At 37.3% G+C, this 23,037-nt stretch overlaps 1 protein-coding gene across 1 annotated transcript in view; it reads left to right on the top strand.

Moving 5' to 3' along the window:
- LOC124237626 (glutaredoxin domain-containing cysteine-rich protein 1) overlaps positions 1-23,037 on the top strand; it is a 111,594-nt gene that overhangs the window by 59,841 nt on the left and 28,716 nt on the right. Inside the window, exon 2 of the mRNA XM_046657491.1 lies at positions 402-644. Coding sequence (XP_046513447.1) covers positions 402-644 — 243 coding nt within the window. The remainder of the gene's footprint in view (positions 1-401; positions 645-23,037) is intronic.

Genomic DNA, 23,037 nt, shown 5'->3' with positions numbered 1-23,037 from the left:
TTCAGCCACATATTTGACTTTGGGTTTAAGAGGCAGATATAGCAATTGAACAACGTCTACATAACATGAGAAAAATAATTCGACCGTTCCTTATTTCACCACATGGCATGCCATGTAAGACAGCACCAATTTTAAGATATGCCATTATTTGGTATGCCACTGAGAACAGAAAAAATACTGTCAATTAAGTTGTCGTTTAAATTATGTTGATTGTTATCCCTTTCTTGATTACAGATGTTCTAACATAAAGACGTGTCAAAATTGACAAATCCAGCCCTCACTCAACTTTTATTGCATGCCTTTAATGTATAAGACAGTTGCTAAAACGTTGATTGTCTTAAAATAAAAAGACGTAAGAAAGTAAGTGCAAACACACTGACACTGCAATGTTTTCCCTTCAGCAACCATCAACTGACCTAGAATTTGACCGGGTCGTGATTTATACCACTTGTCTTCGTGTGGTACGGACAACCTTTGAAAGATGTGAACTGGTTAGAAAGATCTTCCAAAACCATCGAGTAAAATTTGAAGAGAAAAATATAGCTCTGAATGGTGACTATGGAAAAGAGTTAGATGAACGATGCCGACGGGTTTCCGAAGCCCCCTCCCTCCCCGTGGTCTTCATCGATGGCCATTATCTTGGGGTGAGTTCTCTGCTCAGAAAAATCTTTTTTATTGAACCCAATCAGTGTTGATAGAAATCTATAAGCCTAGGACAAGGCAATTTGCAGTGTAACTACCAGGACACTTGCTATTTTTTGGAGTTCGAACTAAGGGGATTGAAGCACTTATTTCTACCCCAAACAGTGTGTTGCTACAGTGTTCATCTCTGCAGAAGCACAGCGAGATAAAAATCAGCATGAAATTGCCTTTTTGAATAGGATACATTTTAAAAATGTTCAGTTGACTTGAGTTTTGCATTGTGAAGCTTGACATGTGGGATAAAAACTAATTTTTTTTCGTGCAGGCAAGAAAAATGGAATATTTATAAGATATACATTTGTGAATTTTCTTATACTCCGTTATTGAACAGTCAGTTTCCTACCTAATGAACCTAAGATGACAGTCTTTAAATGAAATCAATAAGAAATGAGGCCTGGAGCCAGAATTTTATCTGCTTGTTGTTTAAAATTATTCTTGATTTTGGTATTGCAGCGATGTGAGACACAAATTCAGGCTTACAGTAAGCAGAGAGAACTCCCAGAGCAGCAACAAAATGTGTCTGTTTCATCTCCCTTTGAAGAATACCATTAGCGTAATTAACCCCCATTGATCTATGAACACACTCAATCAGTGAGAAGCCTGAGGAGAGTGCACTTTGGAAAGAGTGAGAGCAAAGAGTGAAGGGACACCAGCGGTTGAGGGTTTTGGGACTGGCTACACGATCACTTATCAGAGAACAAAGAGCGGCATCAAACCGCAGATGGATACTTGGATCTTGGTTTTGTTCAGCATCTGGTCTTAACCTTCAGCTTTTAGAGGAGGTTAGAAAAATCCAGAGCAGGAAATGCTCATGTTTTGTTACAAGGAAGCTGTATTCTGATATCCCATCTAGAGCCATAGCTGTTAGAAGCAGCCTGTCATCATATGGAAAGATAAATGCAGCGGAGCCATGATTTAATAGCTATGACGTTATGCAATCTTACTTTTAACTGGAGCTGGGCACAGACCACATTGTGAAGCAGAGGAATTCTAGTTAAAGTATTGAACCTCTTTTATTATTTTTTCAACATATACCCTTAGGTCTCAGAAAGCTACAACAATGGCAGTAATAATAATGACAAATAATAATAATAATACTATTCTGCATCTCAGGTTTATACCTGTCATCTCATCTAATCCTCAAGATAGCCTTAGAAATTGACTCTTTCTTTCTCCTTTTTTTTAAATTGGCCCTGAGCTAGCATCTGTTGTCAATCTTCCTCTTTTTTTTTCCCCCCAAGGCCCCAGTACGTAGTTGTATATCCTAGTTGTAGGTCCTTCTAGTTCTTCTCCGTGGGATGCCACCTGAGCATGGCTTGACGAGTGGTGATAGGTCTACATCCAGGGTCTGAACCAGAGAACCCTGGGAAGTAAAGCATGCAAACTTAACCTCTATGCCACTGGGCCAGCTCCAGAAATTGACTCTCTTATACGGCATACTTGTTAAGAGGCGAGCCTTGTTTCACATTCCTGCTCTGATATGTCCATGTAATTCTGGGCAATTTACAAATCCCTCTGTGCCTTGGTTTCCTCATTAGTAAAATGAGACTGATAATAGAACTTATATGTTAATTGTGAGGATTTTATGAAATAAAATACATGTATACATATAGAAGTGCTCAGTTCCTGTGCCTGGAACAAAGTATGTTTTCAATGAATATTAACAATTATTATCCCTGTTTTGCAAAAGAAAAGATTAATCCATTTGCTCAAAGTCACATAGCTGGCTAGTGGCAGGGCCAGACTCAAAGTAAGGTCTGTCCGACTCCCCAAACCCTCACTCTTCTGCACATCACCTCACGGAAGGGGATCTTGCACAGTGTGTTTGCTGATATATTCTTAGCACCTGGAACAGGGCTTGGCACAACGTGCTCAAAACCAGATGTTGAATGGACGTGTGAATGATACTATATTATCTCCTCATATTCTTTCTTTCTCTGCCTAAGATATTCTTCCATAAGGAAAGGATCCGATAAACTCATCTATACCAGGGAAAAAATGACTGATGAGGGTTGTGTGCATTTGCCTTTTAACTCAGGAAAAATTCTTCTGATAATGTAAGATATTTCTCATTGTGGAATTTTCATTTCTGTGAATCTTCACAATTAAACTTCGTGGGCAACTGCCTACTTACACAGGTATCAGGTTGGCCGTACCCCATCCACTGCTCTTCACCATGCTTATCTTCTTCCTCCTTCTGAGACAGTCTACCAGGCTGTAGTGTCTTTGCTGCTATGTGTCTTTCAGGTTGAGGGATAGAGAGAGAGGGCAACAGACAACAGAGGTAGGGTGCAAATTTCTTTCTCAGTTGCTTATTCTCTGTGATCACTGTATTTACATACATAGTAGCCTAGCGGAGGGAGGATCACATAGGTGCTACCTTCTTGCTTCTGAAATTTGATGCTAATGCCCCAATTCTGTAAAGAGGGCAGAGATGAAGATTTCTTCCTTTTTTTTTTCTTAAAGAAGGAGAATTACTTCTAAATCTATAATTCAAAATGGAGGTTAAGCCTCCAGAAAAACTTATATAACAAATTCCCCTCCTACTGCAGTAGTCCCTCTGTTATTCCAATGCGCTGTTGAGAATGGAATGCACTGCTGGAATTGTAGAGCCTTTTTCCTGAAGTATTCATGCATCTGAAATGGAAGGATGCCCTCTGCTGGGTTTTGACACATGGTGAAACATAATTTTTAGGGAAGAAAAGCAGCTGATGTTGGTAATATCCTCAACATCTGTGATGTTTTAAACAGTCACATGAAACTGTTTGATTTAGTTTAAATTTAGATGAGAGAGAAAAGTCAAGATGTGTGAATCATCTGCACAGCACAGCTTTCTTTAAACGAGGAGAGAGAGACACACACAGAGAAAGCCGGAGAATGAGGTAGACAGAGACAGAAACAGAGGCATATGGAGGCTGACAATGAGATGAGATGCAGAGGGAATGGAAACATTTAGCAGCTTCTTTATTTTACTGCTGTCATTGCCACTGACCCAGGGTGGGTGGTGCCAAAGGAATTCAGTTACATTCATTGAAGGGATGATAACAGAGTTCAATGGGCAAGAACGGAACAATTGGCAAGGATGCTGAGCTCTTTCTTCCTAATGACTCCCTTTCCTAAACTAAAAACTGAAGATGGAAGCAATGAAAGAGTCAAGGGAAAGAAATTACATTAGAAGACAAGTCTACACTGCCTTGAGATGTTCCATTGGTGGGGCTGGGGGCAGGGGTGTGGGGAGCAAGCTCAGCTTGGAACTTGCCTAGGGCAATTATCTTGTTGATTTGGCATCAGAAAATCTTCTTTACGCAGAAAGATTGTGTTCCAATAGTTGGATCATAAAGTAAAAAGTCCGGTAGCAAAGACGTTAGAAACACTGTTTTGATTCTGGACCAACTATGAAAATCTCTGGTGGAAATCCACAAAACTCCCTTTGGAACTGAGCTATGAAACACATAGAATGAACCTAAATAGGGGCTCTGGTAACAGAGAGGGACAGAAGGGTTGATCTAGTTTGGTCTCTCACCCTATCTTTACTGAGATATGACTGTTTGATAATTCCATATCTATTTAGAGTACTGTTTTATTCGTTTTTAAAATGAAGGAATTATTATTAGCATATCTAGTTTACAGACTAGAAATATAGGCTCCAGGTGCATTTCTAGGGATTACTTGCAAAAATTCTCTGCAGAAATGAGCCACCAAGGAAACTTCTGTCACAGTCAGGAAGTGATCAGCTCCAGAAACTTGCTGTCTTTGCCATGGCCCATACCAGCAAAATGGATGATTTGTTCTTTGCGCTTCTTTCTACATAATTCTGTCCTTAAGTAAAGTCTTAAGTGAGTTTCTGTTTGGGTTACTAAAGAAGTAACATACGAAAACAGTGAGGAGAAATGGGAAATGTTCTTTTTACTTTTCTAGCCTCTGCAGTAGAGAAGACATTCTAAAAGGAGATCGGAGTGGTCTCCAAGTGAGCCAAACAACAGTATCTACCAGATATGCGGTTTTCATTCAACTTGTTTTGTTTTAATCAGCTTTATTGAGGTATAATTTACATACAACAAACTGTACCGATTTAAAGCGCACAATTTGATGAGTTTTGAAAGATGTGTACACCCATGAATCTACCAACATGTTCAAGATATAGAGCATTTCCATAAACCCCAAAATATTACTCGTACCATTTGACAGTCAATTCCTTCCTCCAACTCAAGTGCCCTGGAAAGTGATCTTTCTGTCAATACAATTTTCTATTCTTCTAATATCTTTGTCTGATATTGATTTCAGCCTAGTGATGACATCATCAGCTGAGTTTGAAAGTACTCTACCCTCTGCAATTTTAATTTCTGGTGTCTCTCTTTATTCCTTGGTGTAGATCCTTCTGTCCATTTGACATCATTTTCCTTTTAGCTGAAGGATTTCTTATACACTACTGTTGTAGAGTGGGTCTGCTGTAGATTAATTTGTTCAGCTTTTTTATGTCTGAAAAGTTATTTCACCTTTGTTTCTAAAAGATATTTTTGTGGGGTATATAATTCTAGTTTGAAGGTGATTTTTTTTTCTTTCAGTGCTTTAGAGATGTTGCTTCTCTACTCCTTTGCATTACTTATGATGAAAAAACATTCTGTCATCCTTATCTTTCTTCTTCTATAACTAATGTGTGTCTTCCTCCACCCCCACCTGGATGGTTTTAAGATTTTTCTCTTATCACTTGATTTGAGAAACTTGATTATGATGGCTTGGTGTAGATTTCTTCATGTTTCTTTTGCCTAGGGCTCATTGAGATTCTTGGATTTGTAGGCTTATAGTGTTTTTAAATCAAATTTGGAAAATGTTCGGCCATTATTTTTTCAAATATTATCTATGTCTTCTCTTCATCCTCTTCTTTTTCAGAGGTTCCAATTACATACATATTAGGCTGCTTGAAGTGTTCTATGACTCACTTCATTTCACTTTGGGTAGTTCCCATTGCCTTGTCTCCTAGGTCCCTGATCTTTTCTGGTGTAATGTCTAGTCTTCTGTTAATCCTGTGCAGTGTATTTTTTATCTCAGAATTGTGATTTTATGTGTAGACACTCAATTAAAAAAATATCTTCCATATCTCTATTTAACATGTTCAATATTTCTTCTAGCTTTTTGAACATGTGAGATATAGGTATAATTACTGTTTTAATCTCCTTGTCTGACAGTTCTAATACATGTGTCATTTCTTGGTTGGTTTTAATTGACGATTTTTCTCCTCATTGTGAGTCATATTTTTCTATTTGCCTACCTGGTAACTTTTGGTTGGATTCTACACATTGTGAATTTTACCTTGTTGGGTAAAAGTATTCTTTGTTGGGATACTTTTGTCTTCTCATAAATATTCTTGAGCCTTTTGCTGGGATTCAGTTGTTACTTGGAAACAGTTTGGTCTTTTGAGTTTTGGTTTTAAGATTTTCTGGGAAGGGACAAGTTAGTGTTTAGTCCAGAGCTAATTATTCCCCAGTGTGGAGGCATGATCTTGTGAGAACTTTACCCAATGTTCCATGAATTATGAGGTTTTCCATTCTGGTTGGTGGGAACAGGCACTATTCCTGTTCTTTCCACAAAAATCCCTAAATAAATAAGAACAACAACAAACCCTGAAGCCTTAAAAGTTAGAGATTTTATTATTATTTTTTTTCGCATAGAAAATGTACAGGAAGATGCTCCAGGGAGGGTTTAAAGTTCCATGATGTCACCTTGGACTACTTTCTGTATTATAGATCAGCCATTCTTAGCACATATCTTCTGTCTTCAAGGTCTCCTAATGGTTCCAGATAGTTGCTGAAACTCTTGACCTTGGCAGGAAGGGAATGAGAAAGAAAAGAAAAAGAGAAATGCATTCTAGCTAAAGGAGCTCCCTTTTAAAGAATTCTTCCAGAAATTTCAACCAATTTCCACTTGCATTTTACTGTTCATCCTTAGTTACAAAATGGGCTGAGAACTGATCTTCCAGGGGGCACATTGATATGTTGAAAAAAAAAAATCAAGTTTTTCTTAGAATAAAAGAAGAATCATGGATATTGAGTAGGCGCGTTAAGCACAGTTCTTTTTGAGTAGTTGACTAGAACGAGCTTCTGTAAGTTATGGGTTTCTCACTAATTCTTTCCTTGACCCCGACACCTCCCTAGTATATGCCCTGTTAATGAGGGCTGCAGAAATGGTGGGAGGACTAATGGGAAGGAGTCTTTGGTAAGTTTGGTGTTGCTATATGGCGATGTTATGATATGAAATAATAACTAGTATCATAAGCCATCAATGTAAAGTTGAAGTGTTTTGTTAGGTTTTGAAACTATTCTCTTTCAAACCTCCTAAAAATATTTACTATATACATGTGAGAAGTGGCTTTTAAATAGCGGGGTCATGTGCTTCTTTGAAATTCTGATGAAAGTTGCAGACCTTCTCATTGTGCATATGTACAAGCTTCTTTACAGTATCAGGCTCTCTGAGAATTTCTCCCTAGAGAATTAACTTTTCATTAAAAGGACTACTTTGGAGATGGTGCCTGCTGGAGTGCATCCCACTTCTTAGTTGTCTTTGAGGATTTTATCTAGTAATGTGGCCACTTCATTACAAGTACAGACTATCATAGCTAATTTTGATTTTTAGCATTCAATTATGGAATTGATTAATTTTAGATCTTTATCTTCTCTTCCTTTTCTTATGGAAGTCATCCCTTTTTGTCATTTTCTTGATCATTAATAGTTTCATCAGATGTTTGGATGGGAGGAGAATGCCCTGAGCATTCAGATCTTGGGTCTTATTTGGTAACAGACCCAGTGAGTGTTTTATCTTCAACCTCTGTGTTCACAGTCGTGAAGTGTTTGTTCCTGACCTGTTCACTGTACTTCAGAAAGTACAGGGATGGAAGTTTGAAATTTAAGCCTCAAGTCAGGCTCTTGGAATTGAAATTGAGCAATACTTTCTTGTGTGACTTCTTCTTTGTCCTTTTTTCCTGAATAACTGAGGACAGGTTTTTTTTTTTGTTTGTTTTAGCTGATCAAGATTCACCCTGAGCTAACATCTGTCGCCAATTTTCCTCCTCTTGTATGCAAGCTTCTGCCACAGCATGGCCACTAATGGGGGAGTGGTGTAGGTCTGTGCCCAGGAACTGAACCCAGGCTGACAAAGTGGAGGACACCAAACTCAACTACTAGGCCACTGGGGCTGGCCTGAGGACAGTTTTTAATAGCAACAATGACAATGATAGTGAAAGCTAACTTGAATGATATCTCTGCTAAGCTTTTTACATGCATTCTCTCTTTTACATTTTAAAATAATACTGTGAATAGTACCACTATCATCTCTCTTACCCTGAACTTTGTACCTGAAGAAAAGTAAGGCTTAGAGAAGTTAAGAAACTGTTTAAATACCTTCAGATCACAAGTGGCATAGGCAGGATTCAAATTTAGGTGTGTCTGACTCTAGAGCTTCAACTGTTTAGACAGAGGCCACAAACTTCCTTAAACCTCATCTTTGAGGGCTTTCAAGTCCATTCTTTAGCAGCATATTCACATTCTGAATTACTTCATCACTTGAAACCACTCCACTCAAGATCGTGCACTTAGAAATGTCCTGCTCTGGCTACAAATTTCTATCTTGCAATCTCTTCCCTTTGTCTCTCTGTTGAACTTGCTGTATCATCACTGGCATTGTTTATCCTTTCCCCCTTTCCATTTCTTTCAGCTTATAGTCATGGTTTTGGTACATTTTGTTTCCCTACCTTACTATATTCAGGAATATGGTAATATCGTGTTTATTACCACTTGTTGGACAAGCTGTCTTGACTTTCCAAGTTTGTTAGTTCCCAGTCCTATGCAACCCATTCCATCTGTTTTTTCTTCTCTTGTTTCAGCACACCAGAAGCATTATTGGAGAAAAATCTCAAAATCATAGCAAAGAAGTCTACACAGAGTTGTATTATCAGCATTATCTAGGCCGGTTATCTAATACTCCTATGAATATCTTGTTCATTTTCTATTGTGAGCCACATAACTAACTGCTCTCAAGGTTTTCTAATTTCCCGAAACAGAAGTCCCATTCCATCTCCTGCTCCGTCTTTTTCACATCCATTATTACCTTTCTCTTCTTCCAGTCTTCAAATCTATTTACAGCTCCATCCAATCTTGTAGGCTATTTTAAATTTTTGCAGATATTTTACCTTAGTATTAAAAAAAAATGCCATAGAATGATTCCTTATTATTACTTTCTCTAAACCAATTCTCTGGTTTTGATTAATGGCCTCAAAATTTTCCCAGCCATTCAGACTCAGAATCTCCATTTTCTTTGACTCCACCATCTTTCTCTTCCTCATATCTAGTCACTTGCCAAGATTTGGATTGTATCTTATGGGGCCTCAATTTTCGCAATTTGGGAGCTCCTCCTGGGAAGCAGGAGAAGCAAAGCAAAGTGGAAGCAGACATCCGGATGCAAGAGTAAGTTCTTTGACTAACTGGTATAGATGTTGGACAAACGATTTTATCTCTCTAATTTGAAGATAATAAAGTATTCTGAGTGGGTATTTTGAGAATTAAATGAGATGAAGAATAAAAACTCACAGTGCCTGGAACATGATGCACACTAGGAAACCCTTTGCTAATATTATTAAGGCAAGAGCTTTAGAGAAAGCTTATATTTAGGGTCTATAGGTGGAAAAAGATGGAGAGAATAATAGAATTAGGATAGGACTGAATCAATAAGTCATAAGAGGAGAAAAGGTGTAGAGTATTATTCTGGGTCCACTCTCACACATTAATGTCCAACTGGTCTGATCCGTGGGGCTAGAATGCTGCACAGCATTGGAACTTCTGCATAGTGATAGTGTTTTTAGTAAGAAGGTATTAAGTTCAAATGCCATTCAGTTTTATGTGATCTGATATGTAGGCTATTAGAGTTATTCCATCTCCATTCATAATACTTTTCCATGAATATTAAACTAATTATTCAAATAATGTTATATCTGTTCATTTTAATATCAGATAAATTATTAATATTTTAATTAACAATGCTATTTCAAATATGTTAATGAGAGTTTATAACATGTGAGGTTTAAAAATTATTAACAACATAGCTATTTTCTCTTAAAATGAAATGGAAGACTTACCTATAAGAAACTATACCCTGGTCATTTTTTCCTTACAACATGAAAGTTTGATTTTTTTCCCCCTCTCTATTTTTAATAGTAAATCCAATTTTACCTTTATTCAACTCAGAAAGAATTTCATTATATTAAAATGTGAATAGATGACATCTGATTTTCTCTTTATTTCTAGAACAAAGCTACTCAACATGTGTGCCCAAGTAAGAAGTAGAAAGGGTGAAGAAGTTTTCTCTTACATTCTTGTGTTAGCATCTCCTCTCTCCCGTATACTCTGAGATCAAGACCAAGTTAGGAGACTGGCGGGACAACTATTAAGATAGGCTGCAGAAGACTGACTTAATTATTAGGTTTTGTAAAGAAAAATGTGGTAGGTAGATGCACATAGAAGTTTCATACAGAAGCATAGAATCTTGGATTTCGAAGGAACTTTAGATATCATCTTGTTTAGTGTTCCCCTCAATGCAGGAATTCTTTCTACTACATCCCTGGGCAACAAGGAGCAATCTTTGAACACACCCAGTGACGACAATCTTATTACGGTTCAAGCCAGCCTATTTTACTGTAGTAGCCCTTTAAATATTAGAAAGTTCTTTCTCGTGTGAAGAACAAACCTACCTTTAACTTCCTTCACCCACTTCTAGGTCTTAGTTCTTCTACCCAGAGCAACGCAAATGAAAAACGTTCCCTCATCCTCGTAACTAAAACTTCATATACAAAAGTGTTGGCAAGTTTTCTGTGGTACCCTTAACTCTTACTCTTATCTCATGGTTCTGAGCTTCCACACCCTAACTATTCTCCTTAGGACATAGAGCTAAGCTTCTGGATGATTATCTCCTTGAGTAGATTCTCTATCCCTCTCATAATGGAGCCTAGGCTTACTGTAAGCATCTGTACCTTACAATTGATCATATTGAGTTTGAGGCCAGTTAAAATGCTCATGTAACTTTCATGTGAACTATTTCTCAAGATGAGCTCCTTACACCCTTGGTTTTTAGATCCATTTTACTAGATCTCAACATCTTTTTTCCATGAATGTGTGATTATTGGCAATTATTAAGACCACAAGAAAAGAAAATTTTCTGTAAAATATAGCCTGTGATTTTTTATGACTGTAACTATCTTTCTGCAAATGGTTCAGTCTGGTGCTAGTATCGTTCCTTAGATCAGGAAGCAAAGAGTTCATCAAATGTCTCCAACTTTCATCTCCAAAGAAATGTGGCCATGGACTGGAACAAACCGTAGTCAAAGTTTGGGCTCTACAATGGAACTAGCTGCATCAGTTAACTTGCTACATAACAAACCACTCTGAAACTTAGTGGCTTAAAACAATTATTTTATAGACCTTGATGTTGGCTGGACTTGGCTGCTCTTTGAGGTCTGCTGAGTGGTCTAGGATGACTCAGTTGCATATGTGGAGATTGGTTCTTGGATTTCCTCTTCTCTAGCAGACCAGCTGGGACATGTTAAATGATGGCAAAGGGGTTCCTAGCAGTGAAAGAGGGCAAGCTCCAATGCTCAAGCACATTTCAAGCCTCTGCTTGAGTCATATTTGTTTTTGTCCCATTGACTAAAGCAGGTCACATGGTCAGGTCCAGCTTCAAGATGGAGAGAACAGACTCCACCAATTGATAAGAGGACCACCACCATCATATTGTAGAGGGTGTGTATAGAATGGAAGCATGAACAAATTGGTGCAGTTGCCAAAATAATCTACCAAAGTGCAGGACTTTGACCTCATCTAGTCCTGGCTTTTTGTCTGAGTCAAATATGCTCACTGACATTTCCACGTTGCAGGATTGCATAGTTTTGATTTACCAAAGCCAGCTAATTTTGCTTTAACACTCCATGTGCCTGCAAAATTTGTTTGTGGAACAGTTTGGCATTCAGAGCAAAGCTGTATGGAACTAAATCAAAGTACCAAATTCCCTGCAAATTTCCGCAGCGCCACACCATCATCTTGTTGCTTTAGTAATCCTGTAGCATCACCATAACATCTTGTGATATCCTTGGTCCATTGACCAAATCTTTGCCTTTAGCTTCACAGATTTGTTTGGCTGTCACCTTATTCTTAGAGAAGAAATGCAGAGGTACTATGATTACATTTTCTTCATCTTGTATTTTGGGTGCTACAGTTAGTTCAATGACATGAATAGTCATACGGTAAAATATCTTGAAACCTGTTTAGGCACAATTCAACTTTCACCCAAAAACTTAGAGTCACTTAAAGAGAGGGAACTTTTGAGACATACAGGCATTAAGTATTCCTAAATTATAGGCCCAAGAGATAGCTTCACCCTTAATATATATTCTTTCCTTAATATATATTCTGGCTTTATCATTTCACAAATTTAAATCCATTGTCCCATTTGCCCAACATTTGGCCTCTTATAGTTTTGCCTGCTGTAATTCTCTGTGTGGCAGGAGACTTATAAAGTGTCTGGTAGATCCACTGTTTAATTATTTGCACAATACATCAATACCTGAGTCTTAAATTTGGTGCTTTGGACCTGGGCACTATAAAAGTATAAAACAGTTGTGACTATTTGGGACTTGGCCATAAGCCAAAAGAAAACATACAACATACACTTAGTAAAGGGGTCCAGGAACTAATTTACCTATTTCTCAATTTAGATGTAAATTGCCAACTATACACAATCTGATTGAAAAGAAAAAATGTATTTGTGCATAATCAGTGTTATTTTATTTGGATTTAAAGACATGTTGTAAGCATTTAAGATCTGTTTTTTTTTTTTTTTTGAGGAAGATTAGCCCTGAGCTAACTGCTGCCAATCCTCCTCTTTTTGCTGAGGAAGACTGGCCCTGAGCTAACATCCGTACCCACGTTCCTCTGCTTTATATGTGGGACGCCTGCCACAGCATGGCTTGCCAAGCGGTGCCATGTCAGCACCCGGGATCCAAACCGGTGAACCACAGGCCACCGAAGCAGAACGTGCGAACTTAACCGCTGTGCCACCGGGCTGGCCCCTAAGTTCTTTTTTTTAATCCTAGAAAGTGCACAAAAACAAATTAATGTACCATTCTATGAGTAGGTGAAAGTTAATAGAAATTTTAATAAGCATCCATTTCTAATAGAACTTGAAATCAGTATCTCAGGAAAGAAAAGCTTTGGTTGGTAATGAACTTGTTCTGTTCTTATAATCATAGAGATTTAGTGTCCTCTCAGCCACCAGAGGGCTCTCTCAATATAAGAAAATGTATTAAATACATAAGAGAATAAGTGCAAATAGAAGTCATTTGTGATATACCTTTTTTAGAGCTCAAAGTTAAATGTCTTAAATATATGAATTATAAACAAAGTTTCCAATCCACATTTCCTTTTAGGACAAGAAAAAATTAGGAGGCACAATTTTAAATTGACTATTCAAAAACTTAAATCTAATGTAACAAATATTTTACTCTCTGGGGGCCTAATCCTGAATCAAATGTTTATACCATTCATTTGTATTTTAACTGGAAAAAAAATAAAGGGAAAGTATTTTCTCTGAGAGTTTCTGGCCCTTAGGATCTCTTTTTCTCTAAACATCTAGTTTTGTTTCCATGGTATTATATATGATTACAACTGTGCGAACATCTCACAAAGGGGTTTGACAAAGTAAATAGCTCCCGTGCCAGGTGGCGGGCTTCCTTATGCTCGGATAGGATTATGATACATTGTGCTGTGGTTCTGCTTTGTTTTTAATCACTCCTTGGACTCCCAGTTTGGTTGAGCTCAGCCCAAGATGCCTCTCTCTCCAAAAACAAAAATTAAGCTAAAGACCTGACCATATGTTTGGTCCTGATGGTGTTTATTCTCTGGACTAGACTCAAAGATTGAACAGAATGAGTAAAATGAAGCAAACCACCTGCCCAGCACCGAGCCCTGAAGTGCCCAAGCGAGGCATGCTCATCGTGGGCTTTCTCTTCGGCTGTAATCAAGGCCAGTCTTGCAGGAAGTCAACAAGGCTCAGCGGGCCTCTGGGGCCAGGGCTCAGCCATTTGTTGTGAATTTCAGCGGCTCTCTCTGACTCAAGTGGCCTGTCTGGGGGACTGACGAGGCTGAGTCAGAATTAGTGATCATCAAATTGTTCTCTGTGGTGCCCTCGAGGTTCCCTCAACCTTACTTTAAGGAGTACCAATTGGGCAATGCTAGTGGGAAGAATTTCAAGCTCTCTTCCCAATGTCAAACTATACCTTGAAAAATTTGAAATAAATGGTAAGGTCAGTTGAAAGACTTGGGAAAACAGAGAAACAAAGGTCTAAAGTTCTTTTCAGCAACGTTATTTTATTTGAATTTTTCTGGAACTTGGGCCATGTTGCTAAGATACTAGGTGGGAGCGGTGATCCACAGCCAGGTAGGGTGAGCTTGGATCTGTCTTTTTGCACAGCTTCCAGGCTATTGTAAAAGTAGTTACCCTGAAAAGCTGAGAAGGAACAAGGGGAACAGTCATTGAGCAAACACTGAGCACACTCTGTACGAAGCACTGTGCAGTGCTCTAGAGATTCAAAGATTTTTAAATGTGCAGTCCTTGCCATCTAGGTTCAAAATGTAAGGGGTGTGTGTTGGGAGGAAGATGCGGGGGGGAGTATGGACACAAACTATATCAGTCTTAGCTAGTTGTGCTAAATGCTAAGTTAACGGTCAAACAAAGTTTATTTAGAAGGAGGAGAAGAAAGACATATTTCAATCGGGGCAATGAGCAAGTTTCCAGGAGGGAGGCAACATCTGAGCTGTGCTTTGCAAAATGAGTAAGATTTCAACAGGAAGCAGTGGGATTGTGCCCCTAATTCTATGCCACATGTGTTCCTAGCATAAGAGATTTCTAGAGAGAAATCTAGTGCTATGCCTAACTTGCGAACATCTTTGATTCTTTCTGATGAGGTGTGATTCAGTTCAGTTCTGGGAGAGATCTAGGTGATGAAATGCAGGGTCAAAGAACTAGGGGCTCATTGGGTTTTCCTAAGTGAATAGTAGATGAACTTAGATCTCTATAAAATGTTAGTACCCAAGGAACAAGTTTTTATGAGCCTTCTGTGACATACAGCTGAGCTCCATGCTGATGATATCCAGTTTCCTTGCCATCCACCTACCACTGTGGCGGCCATATCAAAAGCCCCAAAGGCATCAGAGTCCACCGGGGGCAAGGGAATCCCTCCTCCTTCTTCTCATTGGGGTCCTCAGACGTCACACATTTCTTGGAGTGTGCTGTGCTCTGGAGCTTGAAATGAACTTAGTCTGAGCTTCAGCCTTTTGGATTTCTCTTGAGTGAATCAAGACAGTTTAAACATGTAGTAAAGGGTGTGAGAAGGTGGCTTGCAGCCTGTGTGTGCTGGAGAGTGCTGTCCTGACAGTGGAATGTGCTGTCCTGACAGTGGGATGCTTGCCGAGAATCCTGGCTCCACTCTGTCTACTGTGTTTTGTCTCTGGGGAAAAAAGGTGAGATCTACATTTTCAGTTTTACAAGTCAAAATGAGATTCCCTTCTGTCACTGACTGAGAGCACTGATGCAGAGTGACACCAAATCTCAGTCCTTTCTCAGGCAGAGGAGACAATGAAAATAACAATATGATTTTTCCGGAAGACTGCTAAGTCCAGTCGACTCTTTCACTTTGGGTAGCACAGAACTCAAGTTAAAGGGAGGTTATTCACAGTAAATGTTCTTTCAAGATCACTTTTTTCCATAGTTTCAAAAACATATATTTAAAAATGCATTGCAATTCATAGTATAATGAGTTATTAGAAAATTGAGGTTGAAAATACAATTGAACGTTCAGTTATATTTTCATTTTGTAGAAAAAGCCTTGATAGATCTTCCTGAACTTCTCTTCATTATTGACTAGTTTAATACTTTTGAAATGACCAGTTAATAAATGAATGGGAACCTATTATGTACTGTGCCGGGACTTTTAGAAGATTTAGCAGCAATATAAGCTGTGATGTTTCCACACTAGAAATTTGCAGTAAGACTGTGAAGATAAGAGTATATATGGAGTACTCTGTGTGACATATAGTTGTTTTTTTTTTTTCTCCAGACTATAAGTGCTATAGGACGTCAGAGGAGAAAAAGATCAATGAAAGATGGAGTTATCTGGAAAGACTCCTTGAGCTCATAGAATTTCATTCTTTCATAATCCATCTGTTTATACATATAACTCACCTTTCTGACTGAGTGACCTTGAGCATATTAACTTAGCACTCTGTACATTCAGTTTTCATATATATGAAAGAGGAACACTTTTATCTGCTTCACAGGATTGGGTTTTTTAGGTATTGTTTTAAGCAGTGGAAATGCAAAAATGATAACATCACAATCTCTGCCCACAATCTCAAGGACCTCACAGTCAATGTCTTCCAGGTAGACATGGAAACAAGAGTGTCTCACAGAGTGAAAGTACAGTAAAAGCAGTCAGTACTATGTCAATATATTATGACTTGAGGGCATCAAGAGTAATCCTGCCTGAGATACTCAGGGAAGGGCTCACTGAGGATGAAAGGCTTGATTGGATCTGCCAAGTTGACTAGAAGTTTATAAAGTGGGTAAAGGCAGTAGCAAGGACAAAAAGCTGAGTGTGCAAACTCATAGAGATAACAGTCTCCAAGTAGTTTAGTATGACTAGAGTATCAAATGTGTTTGTTATCAAATTGTTTGTAACACATCACCCCAAAACTTAGTCATTTAAAAAAAACAATGTATTATTTCTCACAATTTCGTGGATTGATGGAACTTAGCTGGGTGAGTGTTCTGCTCCATGTGGCATCTACTAGGGCCACTCATTCAGGTACATTTTGCTGCCAGCTGACTGGGCTGGGAAGTACAAGAACCCTTCACTTAAGTGTTTGGCACGTTGGTGCTTCTCCATGTGGCCTCTCCAGGTGGCTATCTTGGATTTCTTCACAACATAACGATCTCAGGGTAGTCAGACATTTTATGTGTCATCTGTCTTCCAAAAAGAAAGAAGCAGAAGATGCTAAGCTTCCTAAGGTCTGGGCTCAGACTTCTTAAGGTCTGGGCTCCAGAACATGACTTCCCCAACTTCCTGTTGGTTTAAACAAGTTACAAGGCCAGCCCAGATTCAAGATGAGGGGATAGACTCCACTTTTTGCGGGGTGGAGTGACATATATCTACAGGGAGTGAAGGAAGTGAGGGTGGCCATCATTGGAGATTATTATACAAGTGTTTACAGGGAGTTGTGGGAAATGAGATTGGAGAAGTTGCTGGAGCCAGTTGATGGAGTAACTCATAGGCTGTGCTCTGTTATACGGAGCTGGTTGGCTTTGCTTATGAGCTTCTAGAGCGAGGCTGTGGTGGAAGTAGATATCAGGAAACATGCCCTCTATTTCTCACTCACACTGTGAATTGCCCTAAAAGGATTTTAAAGTCTCCATAATGATAAAGTGTTTAAAATAGTTTTGCAGTTTTTTGGATACATACATATTTTTTTTTCATCTTTCTCCTGCTGTTGAGAATTTTGGTTTACTGTTGTAGAAAATACTGCAGTGAACATCTTTGTGAATGTAATTTTTATATTGTTAGACTATCTTTTTAGAGAAGTTTCTAAAAATGAAATAATTGAGGCCAAGGGCATGAACATTTTAATATAACTCAATTCGGAGCAAAGAGCATGATTATACATTTTAGTGTAATCAGGACTTGAACTGTTGCTATTCTCTGCCCACCATCTTGGCTATCTAGTTAAACTTTGCTCTAAATTATTCGTTTATATGACGTATAACAATGTAAAGCCCTCCATATTATTTCATGAGTTTACTTCTACCTCTGTGCTGTTAGATTCATAGTGGGCTATCTCTGTTTCATCCTGTAATATCCTACATGTAGAACTTCATTGCCTTTCACTATATATCCATTTTATCAAGCCGTGTCAAGATTTTATTATATACAGAAGGGTCATATTATACCCCATAGTTTTATTTCTTCTTGAAGATATAATCCCCCTTTCTTCCTCATCCTCCCACTCTTTCTAGAGCAATAAGCAAGCTTTCCCTCTTGTCTCTTAGAAGAGTTCTATATATACTTAGTTCTCTTAGACTAATTATTATCTTCTATCTGCAAGCATTTATCAACTTATTTTTCTTACTAAATATAGTTTATTTCTTAAAAGAAACTCTGGTGCCAGGTTTGCCATCTTTTTATTTTTATGTTCTAAATGTTTTTAAGATAATGTAAAATTTTTGTTTAATAATTGGAGAAAATATGGCTTGACAAACTTCACTGACTTCAAGTTGAGCATAGTATACACCAGCTCTAAGATTTTTCTGCCTTTTAATGAATCAATTTCTGTTTCAATCTTAATTGTTTTCTTCCTTTTGCTTTGGTAGGACACTTTTCATGTTCATTGTGCAATTTCTTGAATTGAATTATTAGTACATTTATTTTTATTTTTTCTTAAGGAATAAAAGCTCATGGATATGAATTTACTTAAAACTATTTTTGTTGTATATTGAGTTTGATTTGTAACATTTCAACTTTTATTTCAGTTAAAGTATTTGGTAATTTCAGGGATTTTTTTTCTCTTTGATCTATCTAATTGTTTTGGGGGAATTTATTCACTTCCAAGAAGTTGGTTTTTTTGGGTTTACATTTAACTATTCATTTCTAATTTTATTGCATTGTGGTCAGATGATATGACCTATGAGAGGGTTGCTGTTTGGAATTTATTGATATTTTCTTTGTAGTCTAATACACAATAAAGTTTTGTAAGATTTTCATGGCTCTTTGGAAAAAATATGTAATATCTATTTTTACAAATATACTTATGTATATATGTATGCATAAATATGATACTGTGTTTTAATTATATCATTTAAATACTCTGTATTCTTATTTTAATTTCTTTTTTCATCAAATACTCATAGTGAGTTAGTCTTTATCAATTTGGCTTCCTATATTTAAATAGGTAGAGATATATTCATGGCCTTTCTCATAATCATCTTTGATAAGTTAACGCTTTGGGCTTGAATTTTTCCTTGTCTTATATTACTACTCACACGGCCCACTCCACATGTCCCATGTTACATTCATGTATTTTGTTTTAGTTTGCCTATATTTCTTCGGTTAGTAATTTTGATTTAGCTATCTCTTTTGTAAACAAAAACATAAATTGGATTTTATTTGACATAATCTGTGAATCTTCATGTTTCAAGAAGAGAATTAACCCATTTAAATTTACTGTTTTTGCTAGAATTTTTTTCCTTAGTGTTGTCATTTTATTTTACGTTTTGTGTATTTTTTGTGTTTTCCTGAAAAAAGAAATCAACTCTGTCTTTCCCTAAATGTACTGTGCTTTCTTGTCGGTCTAAGGAGAATAAGAAGGGGGATTGCTCGTGAGGTATTTGCAACAACAAACTGCCTCTTTCAATGGGCAGCTAGTAAGCACTTAGAGCTTTGTGAGCTGAGTGTAAATGCCACCATCACTGCTCAGTGTTTCTTGTGTCAGAAGCTCTTCTTTATGGAGTTGATGCTGTACAACAATCTTTTCATCTTTTGTTATTGCCCCTTATCTGCTTAATACTGTGTGTATATCTGTGTTTTATATATAAAAAAGAGTAGGATTTTTTTCACTCTCTTCCACCCCTAAGAATCAATTTTCTCTCCCTTTGAGACAATATTGTCCTTATTGAGAATACATGCTGTATAGGGAGCTGTCCTGACTGCCACTCACTCCTGAATGAGCAAGTGTTGGTCATATGTTTGAAATATTTCCCACTTTTCCCCCAGGCACGCGGCTCCTTGATATGGCGGAGTTTGTGGAACATTCAGTCCTGTCAGCCCTTCCTTTTACAGCATTTCCTTTAAGCACCTGATATATGGATGTTACTCTGTCCTAGTTTTTATCACTAAATCAAATTTCCCCCCAACTCTTACATTTATTTTCCTTTTCAGGGGAAATTTGGTAGTGGAGAATAGAGGAGTTAGACTCATGGGCTTTTGTCACCATCTTACCTAGAAACCTACATGGCTGTTTCCTAAGAAAATTCTAGAATACAACCATAGGCATGGCCTTAAAATGAAACTGAGAAAATGTCCTTCTTCAGAGAGATAAATAATTTAACATGATTGATAATTAGTAGTCAGAAGAAAAAGGAGTGCTACAGGTCAAGCCTGGGATAATCATTTTATGGAAATGTTAATTTCTCTGCATACCAAAAGTCACCCTTCAAATTAATTAGAACACAGATGACTACCTTAATGTGACTTTGTGCTTTATATATTATAACAGAAGAGGTATGATGCTGTCTGCTATTTATTCTACCTTTGAAGATTGCTAACACTGTTATTCAGATACAAAATTTTCATTTTTTTTCTCTTGTCGCAATTTTCCTGCTTAGAACTCCAATATTAGTGTGGAATAGAGTGGAAAATCAGATTTCCTTACATTATATTCAATAAATTCATGGTGCATCATGCAATTGCCTCAGTAACCTCAAAATTCTTGTCTTTGTTTTCATATTGGGACCCAGAAGCTCATAACGTTTAGTAGCTTGATCCAGGCAAATAGCGTCCTGAGAAAATGACTTCACATTGTTCATAGCTGTCAGGACATTCAGAACATTAAAGTGAGGTGATTGTGGGTGGGGACAAAGTTAACATATTTTATTATAATTACTTAAATATAAAATATAATTAAAATGGGTTTCTTAAAAAGATTTAAAAATATCTTCATAAAGATATTAAAATTTTTGTAGTTATTTCGGTTTATCTATTTTTAAAAATTTCTTACATTTCTTTATTACATTGCCAATTTGGGGAGAAAAATAATAAAAATATAGTTTTTCTTAAAAGCTCTTTTTTTCCTCTCCTTTCCTTTGTTAGTAAACATCACACACGCTAAACTTCATTTCAGCTTTGAAAATGGCAAATGCTGCTTTAATCAATGGCTGTATTTCCTCCCTTCCTCCTTTCCTTTCTTGCAACTAAAGCGTGTTTTATCTCTCACAGGCAAAACGTGTATGAAATCAAAGGAACAGCTGAAAATATGCTCCTGGCCCGATTGAAGCAATTCATTTGTGTAACATCTCAGAAACACCCCCTCGTCTTCTTCATTATCTGTTTCTTTCCTGCTTTTCCTAGACTCTGGGTTATTAACCTGGATATATCTCTGCCTTGAGCTGAAAAAGTGGGAAAGTATAGTGAGGGTATATAAACTTTTACCTTTAGCCTATTGTATCAATTTCTGAACGGTCAACTCTAGTTTTCATTTACTTAATTTCAACTAAGACATATTGTTAGGCTCCAAGTAGGTTGTGCTGGATGCTACATATATTCTGAAGAGTGGAACAAATATGTTGTCTTCTCTATCTTGTTCATAAATAAACAAGTGTGGAAGAAAATCTACCAGAGGGCTGTAATCATAAAGCTTTATTTGATAATGTGGATCATGTGAGGGCTCAGAACGAGCTTAATTACTTGGAAAAGGAGGATGAAATGTTTTATACGACTGTAGCAAGAATAGGTCAGTGAAAGTTCACCAGCTGTAAGGAATATTGGCCAAAGATGGTTCTTGAAGGAGGGACTACTGTTCTTCTAGATTAGCAACAACTGCTGGTCAATTTGGATTGTATCAAGAAGAATGGAGAGGACTAGTCAGGGGCTGAAGTTTTGTGCAAGAGTGCATGGGAGAGAAACAGTTACAGGAGACAAGGATAAGGGAGACCCAAGGGAAAAATTCTCAGTCCTTCAATGTCTCTCGTTCAAGATGATATGAGGATTAAGAGACAGAGATTCCAATGAACGCTACCACGGAATACTAGGTAATTCTAAGATCATCAAAATTCTTATGTGGATTGGTAAAAATTGCCAAAATAAGTGAAGGACTGCACCTATGCCTTGCTCTGCTCCCGCTCCTACAGTAGTGGGGAAAGGAAGTTGCGCACGTTACGTATCTCATTGAGTATGTGCTGCTATTCAATTTATTTCACAAGTTTTATTGAGTGTTTCCTATGTACAGTCTTTCATAATCTAGTGGAAGTCATGAACTTTAGCAATCACCCTAAAGAGTATATAATCACAAAGTGAGAGATACGTTCTGAAGGAAAGGAATAGGGTTTTTGAGAATACCTGATAGGGTACCTTTACTCAGACTGGGAGGTTAGGGAAGACTTTCCTGAGGAAGCGAGAGGAGGTGAGCTATGAAGATGATAGATGCTGCAGAGAAAGAACTGATTAGGTTTGAGTTTTGGAAAGTTCACTATTAGCTTATCTTTACATGTTACTCTGAAATAAAATTGCAGTTTAGATATTTTCTTTTCTTTAACATTTTTTTATTGGGCAGATGAAGGATTTTTTTAGATATTAAAAATATATAATATACAGAGGAGTTTTAGGGGAAATACTCTATATGATACTATAATGATGGATATGTGTCATTATACATTTGTTCAAACCCACAGAATGTACAACACCAAGAGTGAACTGTAATATAGTCTATGGACTTTGGGTGATGTGATGTGTCAGTGTAAGTTCACCAGTTGTCACAAATGTACCACTCTGGTGGGGGAGGTTGATGATGGGGGAGGTTATGTGTACGTAGGGCTAGGCGAATATGAAATATCTCTGTGTATTCCTCTCAATTTTTCTGTGAACCTAAAACAATAAATGGACCATTTTTACTCTGTTAAGCCTAATATTTTATCAAAAATGTTTTTCATTTTTCCCTAGTACTTACAATTAAACTCAAGAATGGTTTTATTATATATCATCATGGTGACACTTGAATTTTTTCAAACATTTCTCTCTTGTTGGAAATTAATGTTTCTGGTTTCGGGGTTTGCTTTGTGGATAGTGTTGGCTATATATTTTCATTCCAATTAAATTATGTGTTTAGGACAAAATCCCAAAGGTGAGACTATTGAGCTATAGTTGTATTTTAATAATATTATTCAATAAATTTTAGTTTTCCTGCTTTGGACAATTTACAAAGTACTTTTTTAAATATAGAGTTTTAAAAATGTTTATTTACATATATTTTCTTTTCATGTGTAGAAATGATCTATTTAAGAATACTTCTGGTGGCAATAACTCTTTTTTTTTGTGGAAGGGAGTGAAGCAATATATATTATTTTTCCTATTCTTTTCTTTGCTGGGAATAGATATTTGCACAATTATGTACCAACCACTAGGAGACGCTAGTTTACCACATCCTCACGGTAAGGAGCTTATACCTGTAATCGCCTGCACACAGCTGAATTGAGCAGTAT

This window comes from Equus quagga, chromosome 3 (genome assembly GCF_021613505.1).
Source record: "Equus quagga isolate Etosha38 chromosome 3, UCLA_HA_Equagga_1.0, whole genome shotgun sequence".
NCBI lineage: Eukaryota > Metazoa > Chordata > Mammalia > Perissodactyla > Equidae > Equus > Equus quagga.
The sequence above is the reverse complement of the archived record's forward strand: the minus strand, read 5'-3'. Positions and strand labels throughout refer to the sequence as shown.